The 14723-nt window shown below is 42.8% G+C and overlaps 1 protein-coding gene across 1 annotated transcript in view; it reads left to right on the forward strand.

Moving 5' to 3' along the window:
- ift172 (intraflagellar transport 172) overlaps positions 1 to 8041 on the forward strand; it is a 34978-nt gene extending 26937 nt beyond the window's left edge. The window contains exons 38-48 of the mRNA XM_077016739.1: positions 1803 to 1866; positions 2661 to 2747; positions 3023 to 3139; positions 3443 to 3553; positions 3644 to 3763; positions 4004 to 4099; positions 4542 to 4601; positions 4934 to 5032; positions 6171 to 6324; positions 7074 to 7165; positions 7477 to 8041. Of these exons, the coding sequence (XP_076872854.1) occupies positions 1803 to 1866; positions 2661 to 2747; positions 3023 to 3139; positions 3443 to 3553; positions 3644 to 3763; positions 4004 to 4099; positions 4542 to 4601; positions 4934 to 5032; positions 6171 to 6324; positions 7074 to 7165; positions 7477 to 7566 (1090 nt within the window). The 3' untranslated portion in view covers positions 7567 to 8041. The remainder of the gene's footprint in view (positions 1 to 1802; positions 1867 to 2660; positions 2748 to 3022; positions 3140 to 3442; positions 3554 to 3643; positions 3764 to 4003; positions 4100 to 4541; positions 4602 to 4933; positions 5033 to 6170; positions 6325 to 7073; positions 7166 to 7476) is intronic.
- Positions 8042 to 14723: the final 6682 nt, after the last annotated feature.

A 14723-nucleotide genomic window follows, 5' to 3' on the forward strand; every position in this document is an offset into this window, starting at 1 on the left:
AGTAGTGTTAAGACATGGCGTGGCAGTTCAGTAGTGTTAGGACATGGTGTGGCAGTTCAGTAGTGTTAAGACCTGGCGTGGCAGTTCAGTAGTGTTAAGACCTGGCGTGGCAGTTCAGTAGTGTTAAGACCTGGCGTGGCAGTTCAGTAGTGTTAAGACATGGCGTGGCAGTTCAGTAGTGTTAGGACATGGCGTGGCAGTTCAGTAGTGTTAAGACATGGCGTGGCAGTTCAGTAGTGTTAAGACCTGGCGTGGCAGTTCAGTAGTGTTAAGACCTGGCGTGGCAGTTCAGTAGTGTTAGGACATGGCGTGGCAGTTCAGTAGTGTTAGGACATGGCGTGGCAGTTCAGTAGTGTTAAGACCTGGCGTGGCAGTTCAGTAGTGTTAAGACCTGGCGTGGCAGTTCAGTAGTGTTAAGACATGGCGTGGCAGTTCAGTAGTGTTAAGACATGGCGTGGCAGTTCAGTAGTGTTAAGACATGGCGTGGCAGTTCAGTAGTGTTAAGACCTGGCGTGGCAGTTCAGTAGTGTTAAGACATGGCGTGGCAGTGTAGTAGTGTTAGGACATGGTGTGGCAGTGCTGTAGTGTTAGGACATGGTGTGGCAGTGCTGTAGTGTTAGGACATGGTGTGGCAGTTCAGTAGTGTTAGGACATGGTGTGGCAGTGCTGTAGTGTTAGGACATGGTGTGGCAGTTCAGTAGTGTTAGGACATGGTGTGGCAGTTCAGTAGTGTTAGGACATGGTGTGGCAGTTCAGTAGTGTTAAGACCTGGCGTGGCAGTTCAGTAGTGTTAAGACCTGGCGTGGCAGTGCTGTAGTGTTTAGACTTGACGTGGCAGTTCAGTAGTGTTAAGACATGGCGTGGCAGTTCAGTAGTGTTAAGACATGGCGTGGCAGTTCAGTAGTGTTAGGACATGGTGTGGCAGTTCAGTAGTGTTAAGACCTGGCGTGGCAGTTCAGTAGTGTTAAGACATGGCGTGGCAGTTCAGTAGTGTTAGGACATGGCGTGGCAGTTCAGTACTGTTAAGACCTGGCGTGGCAGTTCAGTAGTGTTAAGACATGGCGTGGCAGTTCAGTAGTGTTAAGACATGGCGTGGCAGTTCAGTAGTGTTAGGACATGGTGTGGCAGTTCAGTAGTGTTAAGACCTGGCGTGGCAGTTCAGTAGTGTTAAGACCTGGCGTGGCAGTTCAGTAGTGTTAAGACATGGCGTGGCAGTGTAGTAGTGTTAGGACATGGTGTGGCAGCGCTGTAGTGTTAGGACATGGTGTGGCAGTGCTGTAGTGTTAGGACATGGTGTGGCAGTTCAGTAGTGTTAAGACCTGGCGTGGCAGTTCAGTAGTGTTAAGACCTGGCGTGGCAGTTCAGTAGTGTTAAGACCTGGCGTGGCAGTTCAGTAGTGTTAAGACATGGCGTGGCAGTTCAGTAGTGTTAGGACATGGTGTGGCAGTTCAGTAGTGTTAGGACATGGTGTGGCAGTTCAGTAGTGTTAAGACCTGGCGTGGCAGTGCTGTAGTGTTAAGACATGGCGTGGCAGTTCAGTAGTGTTAGGACATGAAGGGCACTGCCCGTGTGCTTGGTCCTGCTCCCTGTTCGCTCACTGGTTTAATCAGCACTCTACATCATCCCAGCGCCCTTACCTTATTCTTACCTCTACTTATACTGTCTGGAACGCTTTGTGTTCAAAGCTGGCCCTTCATGAGGTGCTTGTCCCTGCAGCTTCTCTCTCGGGCTCCCTGCACACTCACCTGTTTCTAATATCTTCCTGCTATCCACACTGAGCTGCTCCTTAAATGTGCTCCTAGGTTGGAGGGCTATGTCGACCAGCGCTACAAGGAGCACTTGAAAAACCAAGGCAAGGTGGACTCAGTAAGTTTGCTGCTACCTCAACAGCATCTCGTGTGCTTGTGATTTTGGAAGGCAGCCTATGTCATTTCTGATTAGAGAAACATGATTTTTGTGTTCCTTGATTATTTAATCCTTTTATATATTGAGGATAATCTAGCCCTTTGATTTGAATGTTTGGTGCCCTCGATTCAAATTCTACGCTAGCATCCCTGTCACTGCTTTTGCAGACAGGTGTTTTCCTCAGTTGGCTTGCAAATGGTTGTGTTGTGTGTTATGTTCCCGTTGTGTTTTCCTGGGTGAAATGTTATTAACTATACAACCAGGATGATTTGCAAAGGTTCTGATTATCCTTCTCTGTCCTACTCTATTATTGTGCTCCATTATCCTACTCTATATGCATCCATAAGTGTTTATGTAGTATATCTGTCAATTTGGCCACCATTTAAAAATCAAATCAGTTCCTAGATTAGCAATGAAGATTCTTGAATTCGCTGCTATAACCGTCTGTCCTGAACATTGTATGTTGGAGGTCGGGCCTGGTATCCCATATATTGAGGTTTGCCCAAGAGGAAATGTGACACCCCTACATTGTAGTATATGTTTGAACCAGACTCTCATGAGCTCAACACGAATGCAGTAATTAGGTGGAAGTGTCAGAGACAAAAAAAACCCCTTCTTTATATACTGACATTAGTGGTGAGCTTTTAGCTCCAGCTCAGAAGAGGTGTCATCATTGTTACTTTGCTCTGCAGAGAAGATGCATTTATGACCAGGAGCCAGAAATAGTTTTGAGGGTGTTTTTTTTCTGTTGATAGCTGGTCGGAGTGGATGTCATGGCTGCTTTAGACATGTATGTGGAAAGAGGCCAGTGGGAGAAGTGCATTGATACTGCATCTAAACAGGTACTATCCAGAGCTGTTTTTTTTAAACCATATATTACATCTACAATTATATTAGAGCCTAATTGTTACTCTCAGGTGAATCTCTGATTTAGTTTTTAACTTTTTTCGCATGCTGTTTAGTGTTGTTGATCTGTTCTCTGTAGCTTAAATCTTGTCCCTCCGTCTCTCTGCCTCTGTCACTCCTCCTCTGTCTCTCCTCCATCTTCTCTCCACCTTCTCTCTCTCTCTCTACCTTCCACACTCCATATCTGTGCCCCTCTGCTCCACCCTTGCAGAATTTTAAGATCCTCCACAAATATGTGGCTCTGTACGCCACACACCTGATCAAAGAGAGCCAGGCAGAGAAGGTGCTCAACCTGTACACACAGCACGGGCTGCCGGCCAACCCGCAGGTGTGCTAACCTACTGCCGTATCTGTGCATGCGCTGAAGGCATCTTTATTGAACCCACGTTCATAGGTCGCTGGAACCCTCCCATTGTTGAAAGTGTCATGAAGTTAAATAGGCCACAAATTACTTTTGTAATTACTTTTTACTTTTTTACGAATTACTTTTGTACTTTTGTGAGCTTCGTTTGCAGTGTTGAATGGAAGGTTTATTCAGTTTAAAATAGCAAGTTTAGCAAGCAGTCTGTGAGCCAGAGGCCTGAAGTTTGGGCTCCAAAGCTCAGCCAGCTTACTTGCTTCTTCCTCACAGAACTTCAACATCTACAAACGCATGTTTCTGGAGTTAATGACCCTGAGGGACAGGGACGTCGCTGAGGCGTATCGGATGTGGGCCGACCTCAGAGACGCTCTGCACCTGCTGGTGGGTTATGGCGCTGATCAAAGCAAGAGAAGGTGTCGTGCCCCCGTAACTTCCTGGGCCATTTATGATTCTCATCTTTGTTTTGGGCAGTGCGAGAATTTAACGAAGTCTTCCGAAGCAAACTCACCAGCCCATGAGGATTTTGAGCAGATGCTTGTGGTAGCTCACTATTACGCCACCCGCTCCGTGGCCAAGGGCATTGACCAGCTGGTGCATACCTTCTTTTATGAGTATTACTACCAGTAGTGACACTTTATTTTGATCTATATAAGATAAAAGATCAGACATGCACTTCTGTAGTAAGGCTATGAAGCTACTCATATAACATAAGATGCTGGAACATCATTCTTTTGCTATGCACCATTCCCTAAAGTGCTGACTGACTTGTGTCCTTTTGAGTGATCTAACTGTTTTTTGTGGGAAAATTTCCCATTCGGCTCTTTGCTCCAGAACATTTTGGCGGCCAAACTGTCCATTTCCCTGCTGAGGCACACCGAGCTCATTCCAGCAGACAAGGCCTTCTACGAGGCAGGCCTGGCAGCCAAGGTAAGTCCCCACCAGATCCACCAGCAGATCCCCCTGCAGATCCACCAGCAGATCCCCCTGCAGATCCCCCAGCAGATCCCCCTGCAGATCCCCTAGCAGATCCCTCAGCAGATCCCCCAGCAGATCTCCCGAGCAGATCACTCAGCAAGGCCCTCAATCGGCTCCAAGCAACTGTTGCCACTATCAGCCGTTCATGTTGGGTTTTTGGGGTGACAGTGAATACCCCTGGGTAAATCAGTCCTCTGAAATCAGGAACAGTTGCGGTTGATTCGATTCAAATAGTTGGTTGGAGGTCCTGACATTGACTAGTGACATTGACTAGTGTTGAATAAAATAACATTTTGTCCTATGCAATTTGAAAGTCTTATGCAGATAATAAAGTTATTTCTTTATTTTTGCTGTGAAGTTCAAATTCTGATATGCAGATTTTTGTTCTCTGCAGGCTGTTGGGTGGAACAACATGGCTTTCATCTTCCTCAACCGCTTCCTGGATTTGGCTGACGTAAGTCGAGTTTGTATTTAATGCACATATCTCCTCTGTCAACTAGATCAGGTGGAATTATAAGCATGCTGGTAGAGCTATGAAGCACTGTGCTGCTGTAATGCTGTGCTGCTGCTGTAATGCTGTGCTGCTGAAACGCTGTGCTGCTGAAACGCTGTGCTGCTGAAACGCTGTGCTGCTGTAATGCTGTGCTGCTGTAATGCTGTGCTGCTGTAACGCTGTGCTGCTGTAATGCTGTGCTGCTGTAATGCTGTGCTTAGTGCCATTTGTGCTACACCGCTCATGCGATTTCTACTGTGAGAAGCCAGATGACCTTTGTTTGTTTTTCACAGAGCATTGACGAGGGGACACTGGAGGCCTTAGACCACACAGATTTTCAGGACACCGATATTCCCTTTGAGGTCCCTCTGCCATCCAAGCTCTATGTCACTGTAAGGCTTTTTCACCCAGTGAGGAAAAAAAAAGAAATCAGACATTTTAAGGATGTGATGATATATCTGAATAACAATTTCATATACAGTATATTGTGAAATTATGTCTTACAACACCTGCATGTTTTTCATTTAAAAATGTCACTAATGCCCTAATGCAGACTTAATGTGTGGATATAACTATTTTCTAGTTACTTTACTAGAAAATGCTATTTGAAACAGGAAACTCAAATATACAGATTTCTGGCACTGTGTATTTTTCTTTCACCATTGTGTCTTGATCATCAAAAAGCACTGCGTGCGGCTGGAGGGCTGCGTGTGTGTGGAGGGCTGCGTGTGTGTGAAGCGCCGTGTGTATGTGGAGCATGTGTGTGGAGCGTGTGTGTGTGGAGCGTGTGTGTGTGGAGCGTGTGTGTGTGTGGAGCGTGTGTGTGTGTGGAGCGTGTGTGTGTGTGGAGCGCTGCATGTGGAGCGTGTGTGTGTGTGGAGCGCTGCATGTGGAGCGTGTTTGTGTGTGTGGAGCGCCGTGTGTGGAGCGTGTGTGTGTGTGTGTAGAGCGCTGCGTGTGGAGCGTGTTTGTGCGTGTGGAGCACCGCGTGTGTGTGGAGCGCACGCGCATGTGTGTGTGGAGCGTGTGTGTGTGTGGAGTGCTGCGTGTGTGTGTGTGGAGCACTGCGTGTGGAGCGTGTGTGTGTGTGGAGCGCTGCGTGTGGAGCGTGTGTGTGTGTGTGGAGCACCGCGTGTGTGTGGAGCGTGTGTGTGTGTGGAGTGCGCGTGTGTGTGTGTGGAGCGCCGCGTGTGGAACGTGTTTGTGCGTGTGCAGCACCGTGTGTGTGTGGAGCGCACGCGCGTGTGTGTGTGGAGCGTGTGTGTGTGTGGAGTGCTGCGTGTGTGTGTGTGGAGCGCTGCATGTGGAGCGTGTGTGTGTGTGGAGCGCTGCGTGTGGAGCGTGTTTGTGTGTGTGGAGTGCTGCGTGTGTGTGTGTGGAGTGCTGCGTGTGGAGCGTGTGTGTTTGTGGAGCGCTGCGTGTGGAGCGTGTGTGTGTGTGGAGCGTGTGTGTGTGTGTGTGGAGCGCCGCGTGTGTTTGGAGCATGTGTGTGTGTGTGGAGCGCTGTGTAAAGCGGTGACTGTGATGCAGGTGGAGCAGCGGGAGGAGATCAGGGACTGGGTGCTGAGCGTGTCCATGGACCAGCGTGTGGAGCAGGTTCTGTCCAGGGACGAGAGGGGCACATACGAAGCCTCGCTCACGGCTGCCCACACGGGGATCCGCTCGCTGCCCTGCGTCATCACAGGTGAGGCCGTCCCACGCAACACCTACAAATTCCTCCTGCACAACTCGCTTATCAGGTGCTGGACTGTCAAGCACTCTAGACATGGTGCCTGGCAGACAGAACTCAACTACAGGCTTGGTTGAGCTAAACTTCATCTATCTCCATCACTGCACAGTGAGAGTTTCTGACCACTGCAATCTCACAGCTGATATTGACCAAACTTCAGTCTCTCGAGCCCCTATTTGACTTGAAAGCCTATGAAATATAGAAGCAGTTTGCTTTAATCATATTATGTCACAAAGTTCAAATAAAAGTCAACAACCAAACCAAACTTTCAAGCAAGGAGACCCCCTGGGCATGCACCTCTACACAGGCATCCACCACAGATATATGCAGTACTTCTATATTTCTTAGTTGCCTTTTAAAGTGTGTGTGTGTGTGTGTGTGTGTGTGTGTGTGTGTGTGTGTGTGTGTGTGTGTGTGTGTGTGTGTGTGTGTGTGTGTGTGTGTATGTGTGTGTATGTGTGTGTGTGTGTGTGTGTGTGTGTGTGTGTGTGTGTGTGTGTGTGTGTGTGTGTGTGTGTGTGTGTGTGTGTGTTCAGCTTGCATCACATCTTAAGGGAGTTCTTAAGGGAATGGTCCACAGGCTCCTTTTAATGGAATAAGCAAGGAATTGTTTCTCTCTTCTCTCTCCTATCTTTTTCTATCTCTCTATCTCTCTCTGTCGCTTTCTCTCTCTCTCTCTGTCGTTCTTTCTTGCATGTCCACAGGCTACCCTGTACTTGGCAATAAAATAGATTTCAAAAAACCAGGGATGGCAGCAAACAAGGATGACTGGAATAAATTTCTGATGGCTACGAAGGTGAGACCCCTCTTTTTAATGTTTTCCAGTAATAATAATAATATTGTTAGTATTTTTCTATCACTGGTGCCTATTTGATATATGATTCAGATATATGATTAACCTTACATTGTTTGAATAGTTTTGTTTTTTTCTTTAAAGAAAATTCTATTTTTCTTCATATAGAGATTTTCATCTCTATAAGGGTTCCTTTTTGCAGAATTAGTTTTACACTGTGTGAATATTGAATTAGAGATTCCATTGCTCTGCTGCTGATGTTGTCACAGACTACCTTTGCTGTGATTGACTATTGGTTGTGTGTTCATCTGCAGACCACTCACAGTCCGGAGTGTCAAGACGTCCTGAAGTTTATTGCCCAGTGGTGCGGGGGTCTTCCATCAGCTAGCTTCTCCTTCCAATAAAGGGAAGGTGGTTATTTCTTTATCTCCCTCTTCCTCTCTCCCTTCATCTCTCTCTCTCCCTCTCAGCCTCCCTCTCTCTCTCTGCCTTTATTTTGCCCACTCCCACTCTCCACCTGTTCCATTCAGATGTTTCATTTGCTTTACACTCTGCTCTGAAAACAATGTGCTCCTCTCCTCCTCATCATCCTTTTGTAACCTGTTAAATCTGTTAGACAGCGAGAGTACATTTCTTTCATCAGCTCAGTTCATTAAGACTTCTGGAGGTCATAAAGGTACTCTTTTTACTGTGTGTGCGTGTGTGTGTGTGTGTGTGTGTGCGCGTGTGTGTGCGTGTGTGTGTGTTGCGGTGTATACTATACAGATGTTTAACGATAACTGTAAAATAACCAATATATGAGTATACAGCTATATACATATTTTGACATTTTATATATGAACATTACAAAACCAAATAAAGGTCAATGTTTCTTTGTGATTGCCAGCATTCTTATTTTATTTTTCATTTTAAAAAGCTTATGTTTTTACATTTATATGAGTTAGAAACAAGGTAAAAGATGCAATTTGGATATTGTAATAAAATTTCGAAATGTTTTTTACTGTTGTTAAATTACTTACGTAACGCTAATTAATTTGCCGCATACTTGTAACGTTTGAGTTATATTATTGCACAGAATCGTTATAATCGAAGAAATACTGAGTAACGTTTATCAGTTGTAAATAATCAATCTAAATGTCAGCTGTCAAATGGCCACGTCAAACAACACCCTCTTGTGGACGTGATTTAAACATACCCAGACCCTTCTCGAATTTCTCATACAGATAATTAATAATATGCTTACTGCTTAAACAAGCGTTGTCTCTTAATTTGTGTTGCTAAATAGAATAGATCCCTCTTAAATGCAAAATAATAATGAGTGGGCGTCAATAATAGCCTACGGATGTAGAGAAACAGGGCTTCTTAAATTAAGTATTTCTTAAATAATTAGTTTTTCGCTTTAATTTGGCCATTGCTTTTACTGCTAATTTGGTTTCGTTTTGAGTATATAATTTAACTTGGACGAAATGACATCCAGATTTCTTTTCTTCCAAATGTTTCTTCTCTAAAGCCATCCTGTTCGCCGCAGTCATCCTGACGGTGGCGCAGTCTGCTTGTGTCTGCAGCGCCATGGCTGCTCTTCCCTTCCCTTGATGTCCCGTTGCGTTTAATATTGACGAAAAGGTCTTAAAGCGCAAAAACTGATCTTCTGGTTATACACGATAAATAGTGTTCAGTTCTCCTGGGTTGAACATCTTTTTTGTAAAACGCACTTTACACTTTTTGTGTTGGCTTCCATTCGAGTCGTGTGCATTCAGTTTTACTTGAGGCACACACACACACACACACACACACACCTTTAATATGAATCTGGGGGCGGCGAGTAGTCAAGGCCTGTTGGACGATGATTATCGACGGTCAACAAAGCCTAGACAGCCTAGAATAGCTATTGTGTCGTTGGGAATAATGTTATTTTGCCCTTCAGGAATCAACATTGGCAGAGCCTGTCTGATATGATGTAGTGCAGAAGAACGGCGTTTAATGTGTGAACCTAATTTCCTGAGGTGAAATATGCTAATAGCCTACACACCTTTCTGTAACACAGTAAACTGGCTATAATGCGTTGTGCTCTGTAGTGAACTGGGCGCTTGGCTTTATTCACCCACAACAGGCCCCGACTTTGCAGTGGAACAGCGGCGAAAAATGTATTTCATCACACAGCAAAATGTCTAATGTCGATTTTTCCTTACGATGCTCATTCATATCTACCCGGGAATTAAATTAACAGCTATTTTCACAGCGTAGAAATGACTGTGCAACCTATACGAAAATTCAGATGTTTTAAATTATATTTTTCTTTCTTTCTCTTTTCTCTTTGTATTTAAAGAAACTAAAAGTAACTTGAAGTCATAACGGCATTTGTGTTGTTTCTATGTTATTAAGTCCTGTAATCTATGTCCAGTATTGCGCGTAGGCTACAAGGTGTCGCAGTGATGATGTCTCAAGCGCTGACCTGCTGCGTTCAGATATCTACCCTACATACATACTTGAACCTTACAGCAGTTATATTCGTTGAGCAACACATTTTGCAGTTCATGCAGTTTTTAAATTCACAACAATTACACAACCCTTAGACCACCTTATCGCTATGACTTTGGACCACTTTCCATTGCGAACCAATATTGGAGGCCTGTCTACTCTTAAGTATAAATCTAATCGTGATATAATTAGGGAATCATTGTCAAATCATGGGAATCCAATCCAAAAAATGTTATACACAAATTAATGTATATCCGGCTACTGTTTTGCCTATAGATAAGAAGTAAAATATTTGAAATCCTAGACTTGTTATACATAGCAGTCCTTAACATTTCATAAGCAGGCTGACAATGCTAATAATATACTAGCATGAGCAATCATTAGCCTGAACAGATGACCTTGAAAATAAAATCACCAATGCCTGAAGATGTCAGTGGTAAAAAAATAAGGCGATGCTGGAACTCAAATTATACAAAATAAATTATACAAAATAACCTTTATTATTACAAAAATTGTTATGTCGCAGTCCTGGTATATATTTAAACTGATTTCACTCACTGTATATTTGCTAATGGCTAATGCTGTCATATCGATCAGTAGGTCTAGCCTACTGTTCAGACTACTTTAGTCTGTAGAAATGTATACTCCGTTGTTGATACTTCGACTACATCTTCATGCGTTGCATAAACTTTGTTTCATTGATGTTAAAACAGAATAGATTTTACTCAGGCCTGTTTAATTTTAGTTTAGACGTTGCGGTGTTTTTGATTACAGCAGAATGCTGCTGTACAATCAAATCACAAAACACATAGAACAGAGAGTATGTTGCAACGTAGATCTTAATGTTAAACACAATTACTTATTCCCCAAGACACAGCTAAATTTCGCTCACATTTGTTCCATGAGTCGTCCAAAATGATAAATGTACCTTTTTTATTGAATGCAACAGAAACATTTTCATTTTAAGAGAACGTTTAATAAATGATTCTCCCCGTTGAAATGACAAATTATATAATTAACTACTATAAATTGAAATAAATACCATGGCGTCAAGAAATAAAATTAATATTTTAGTCTGGATTTATTGTCAACCTAGACATAATTACACAAAGTTTATTAATCATGGAAAACATCACATTTTGCGAAGGATTTTGTTTTACCTTTGCGAGGACACACGACAGCTGTGACTTTAACTGTCACCATGCACTGTCCACACTATTCGCCTGTGCTAATCTTAGTGTAAGCTTAGTAATTTCAGTTATAAAACAGCTCATTTAATTGTTCTTGATGTTCTTCCTAAAGTAGGCCGCGGGAACGTCAAAAATAACAGTGCTAAAAACTATATATTGATGACATAGGCTCAATCTCTGAAAGGGCGCGCGGAGCCCATGCGGTTATTAGAGGATGTAGGCCAAAACCACGAAATGGTTGACTTCTATGGGTTACTTCCATTTTCTATGACCTCAGGGGCGATTTTTTTAGTCCACACTACGGAAATGATCAGAATCGGTCTTGACCACAAAAAGCAATTTTAGGACTCATTAAGTTCTGAAGACTAAACTTTAAAAATTAAAATGAATTTGTCTGCAGTAATGCGTAACCCCGTCTATGCACTTAAGACACAACACTTAGATGGAAATTCCTTTACGGAACAACAATTTGAACAACAGTATGAATTGCGTAATATTGCTTAGGCTGCATTAGTTAGTGTTCTTATAGCCATCGATGACATTTGCCCTCTCTCTTGGCATTCACCGCGTGCCTTAATTGTATGGACATTTAAATCAAGGTCCGCTGTGAACACGAAGAGAAGCAGGCCTGTTTATACCTTTCAATATCAGATTCTCTTAAGGGCATGACAGTAATTCCGAAGAGAACGCAGTGAACAAGGCGGACCGCGGAAACCTGCTTTAAGCTAAGATGTCGCACCAAAATGTCTACGTTCCCCTCTGAATGGTGCAGCATCAATATCAAATATTGCACAGTACATGCACACTCAAGCATCGGCATCACAGATGTAAGAACAACGGCACATATCTGTTACTATAGCCCACTAAACCACAGAACGTAGAAAACTTAAAAAAAATAAAAAATAAATAAAAGATGCACACAAAAAAGCAAGCGTTATCATTTATTACATTACCTATTCTCCAACCATTCGAACGGCGTGACCATATTATTTCCATAGGACGTTGAGTATCTCCGGTCCTGTGTCGGTGCAACGTAAGGCCCGAGCGATAGCAATGCGAAAAGAGCGCTCAGTGCCTTGCTGCAGTCGGTCCTTTTGCTCAACTCCCAAGAGATATAAAAAAAATAGAAGAGGGCCCATCTGGCTCCTCACCAGCTTTGTCAAGTCTTGCATACGCTAAAATGCTAATGACCTAGATAGCTCATGCAAAATGCAGCAGAGGTAAGAAGGGGGGAGGGGGGTGGGGGGCTCACCCCGCCTTATGTGGGGTCGGGCGGGGTGTGTTAGGAGGTGAGGGCAGTAGAAAGCACCTGCACCATGAGGGGGTAAGCTAAATATTGGAGGAAAAAAGTAGAGGCGACAATTTGTCAAAGCCAGGCTTGCACCACACACAGAAACGAGAACGGGGTCTGCACAAATTACATTTTAATGAGACGCTGTATTCCAGAACGTTTACGTCAGTTTTTGCCCGGAAATTAAAGCAGCCTAGACGATCTATAAATATGTCCTACACAAATAAGTTGAAGTAATGTCACGTACATTCACGCATCTAAAGTGTGAAAAACAAACCATGCAGATTCTTAAAAAAGTAAAATAGACATTTTTTGTTGAACAATGTGTAAGAAAAGATACATTACAAACCCATTTTCATCATATTTCAGCAAAACAATTATACCTGTAATAAATACATGTTTTTATCCCTTGAAAAAAATAACAATCCATATATCCAGTTGTGCGACGTGTCCACATGAATATCGATGATTTAAAGCATCCTCCAGAGGCACCGAAATTGACATATTCGCACATAGCACCTTGATACCATCTGACGCGACAGATACCTTTTTCCGCTGATAATGTTACGCTAAAAAAATCCCTTTCGATGAAAACCGAGCAGAACGTACGTCTCGAAGGCTGGAAGCCAGAAAAATGTTACATAGCCTATACAAGTCGAGAAGAGGTTGAAATGTAAAATGGTGTGTTGCAGAGCGCGATCTGAGAGAGAGGAGGAGAGAAACCCAGTTTATCATAGACAGTCTCATTGCAGCCACTAAGCTCCCCCATCCTGCTCCTCCACTTCTCTCTCTCTCTCTCTCTCTCTCTCTCTCTCTCTCTCTCTGAGGATTACTCTGATGGATAGACGTGGCATCTGCCGGTTTACTAGACAAATTGCTGTGCTACAGTTAGTCTCTCCAGTATCTCTCCGCCACTGTTTTGATATTTAAAACCTCACATCACGTCGGACTTTAATCTATCTATCTATCTATCTATCTATCTATCTATCTATCTATCTATCTATCTATCTATCTATCTATCTATCTATCTATCTATCTATCTATCTATCTATCTATCTATGTTTGTCTGTCTGTCTGTCTGTGTTTAATTTTAAATGAGTACTCTGAGATTTTATCCCAATTGACAGGGATGAATGACAAAAGAGGGATAAAAGAGATTACAGAGTGTACTGTATACTAGTACTGTATTATATACAAGCAGACTATCTGCTGCTGTTTAAGGCCGCAAAAGTAGTGTTCAAAGGATAACATAATCTGTTGGCAGTATACGTTACAGTCGGTTTTTAATAAAACATGACCACTGATGCTAATAATATTGCAGCATTTTTGTAAACTACGTGAAATAAATATTTTGCTAACACGGTAAATTTCAGGAATTGGTTCATCAAAATGTCTCCAAAAAATAGAGCCCGAGTCCATATGGCCTGTCATCTGTGCGTTTTACCCCCTCCCCCACTTCCCAGCTTTGATTTATTGTCGCACCGTAATTTATCATAGTTTAAATATTTCGTGAAAGACGCTTACAAGATACACTTTATAGCAGACACAGGATTCGCGTAGGTTACTGGTTACTCACCTACCTATTTTAACCAAGTTAAAATTAATATAATCTAGTTTAATAGCTAGAGATTAATCAGCCACGTCTATCGAAAATGTACCTCTTTCAAATTAAAAAGCCTCCTTGAACTATTTCATTTATAAATCAAAAAGACTGTGATTCCACATACAGGCCTAGGCCTATGAAAATTACACATTTGCTTTGCCTTGACATTGTAGACACCTATTGTATTTTGCGCGCTGGGGGAGCCTGAACACACTGGGTGTGAGGTCAGTAGAGGTCTCCTTATCCCCTCTTGTGTGGCAGTAATGATGAGTGTGTCGTCTGCCCAACGCGTGTCTCCCATAAACACATTCGACACGCAGTCAACTCCAGATGGTTCGTGGTACAGCTCGTTCGGTCCTCCCTTTATGTTGATTTACATTAAAGACTACAGGGTGAAGACTTTCAAGGCCTCGGAAGTAAATAACACCTTCATAACACGTACTTTTAAACTAAAGTGTAAATATTAATGTGTAAATATCTGAAACTGTGGGCTAATTAAATTAAGAAATATACCTACCAGGGTCAAGAGACACTTTATCCCATCAACTGCCGCCTTCGGCTGTGACATTCTTGATCATTTATGTTCCTGTGTAAAATGTTATTAAAAGAAGAAAAGTAAAAATAGAAATAATTATTACCACCACCATCATATTTGGGTAAATGAAACGATACATGTTTAAACATGTTAAACATGTGAATGTTTAAACAGTAAAAAGTATAACCTAACCTTTTAAAAACTGATATATGGTCACATGCTTGTGCCTCATAGCACTCATGCACTGTTATTTTTATTTACTAGCGGTTTAATCTATCGGTTTAATGTTTATTAGGACATGGACTATTTTGGAAAAAAAAGTTTATTAAACGTGATTGTGTATCAAATCATGCTTCTGCACGTAATGTGGCTGGCGAAATAAATCAACTGTAGCAGCCTAAGAAAACGTGATAACTGGCTAATTGCGATTACTGGGTTACCCGTTAGGGGGAAATGTAGGCAAC

Source organism: Brachyhypopomus gauderio, chromosome 9 (genome assembly GCF_052324685.1).
Source record: "Brachyhypopomus gauderio isolate BG-103 chromosome 9, BGAUD_0.2, whole genome shotgun sequence".
NCBI classification, from domain to species: Eukaryota; Metazoa; Chordata; class Actinopteri; order Gymnotiformes; family Hypopomidae; genus Brachyhypopomus; species Brachyhypopomus gauderio.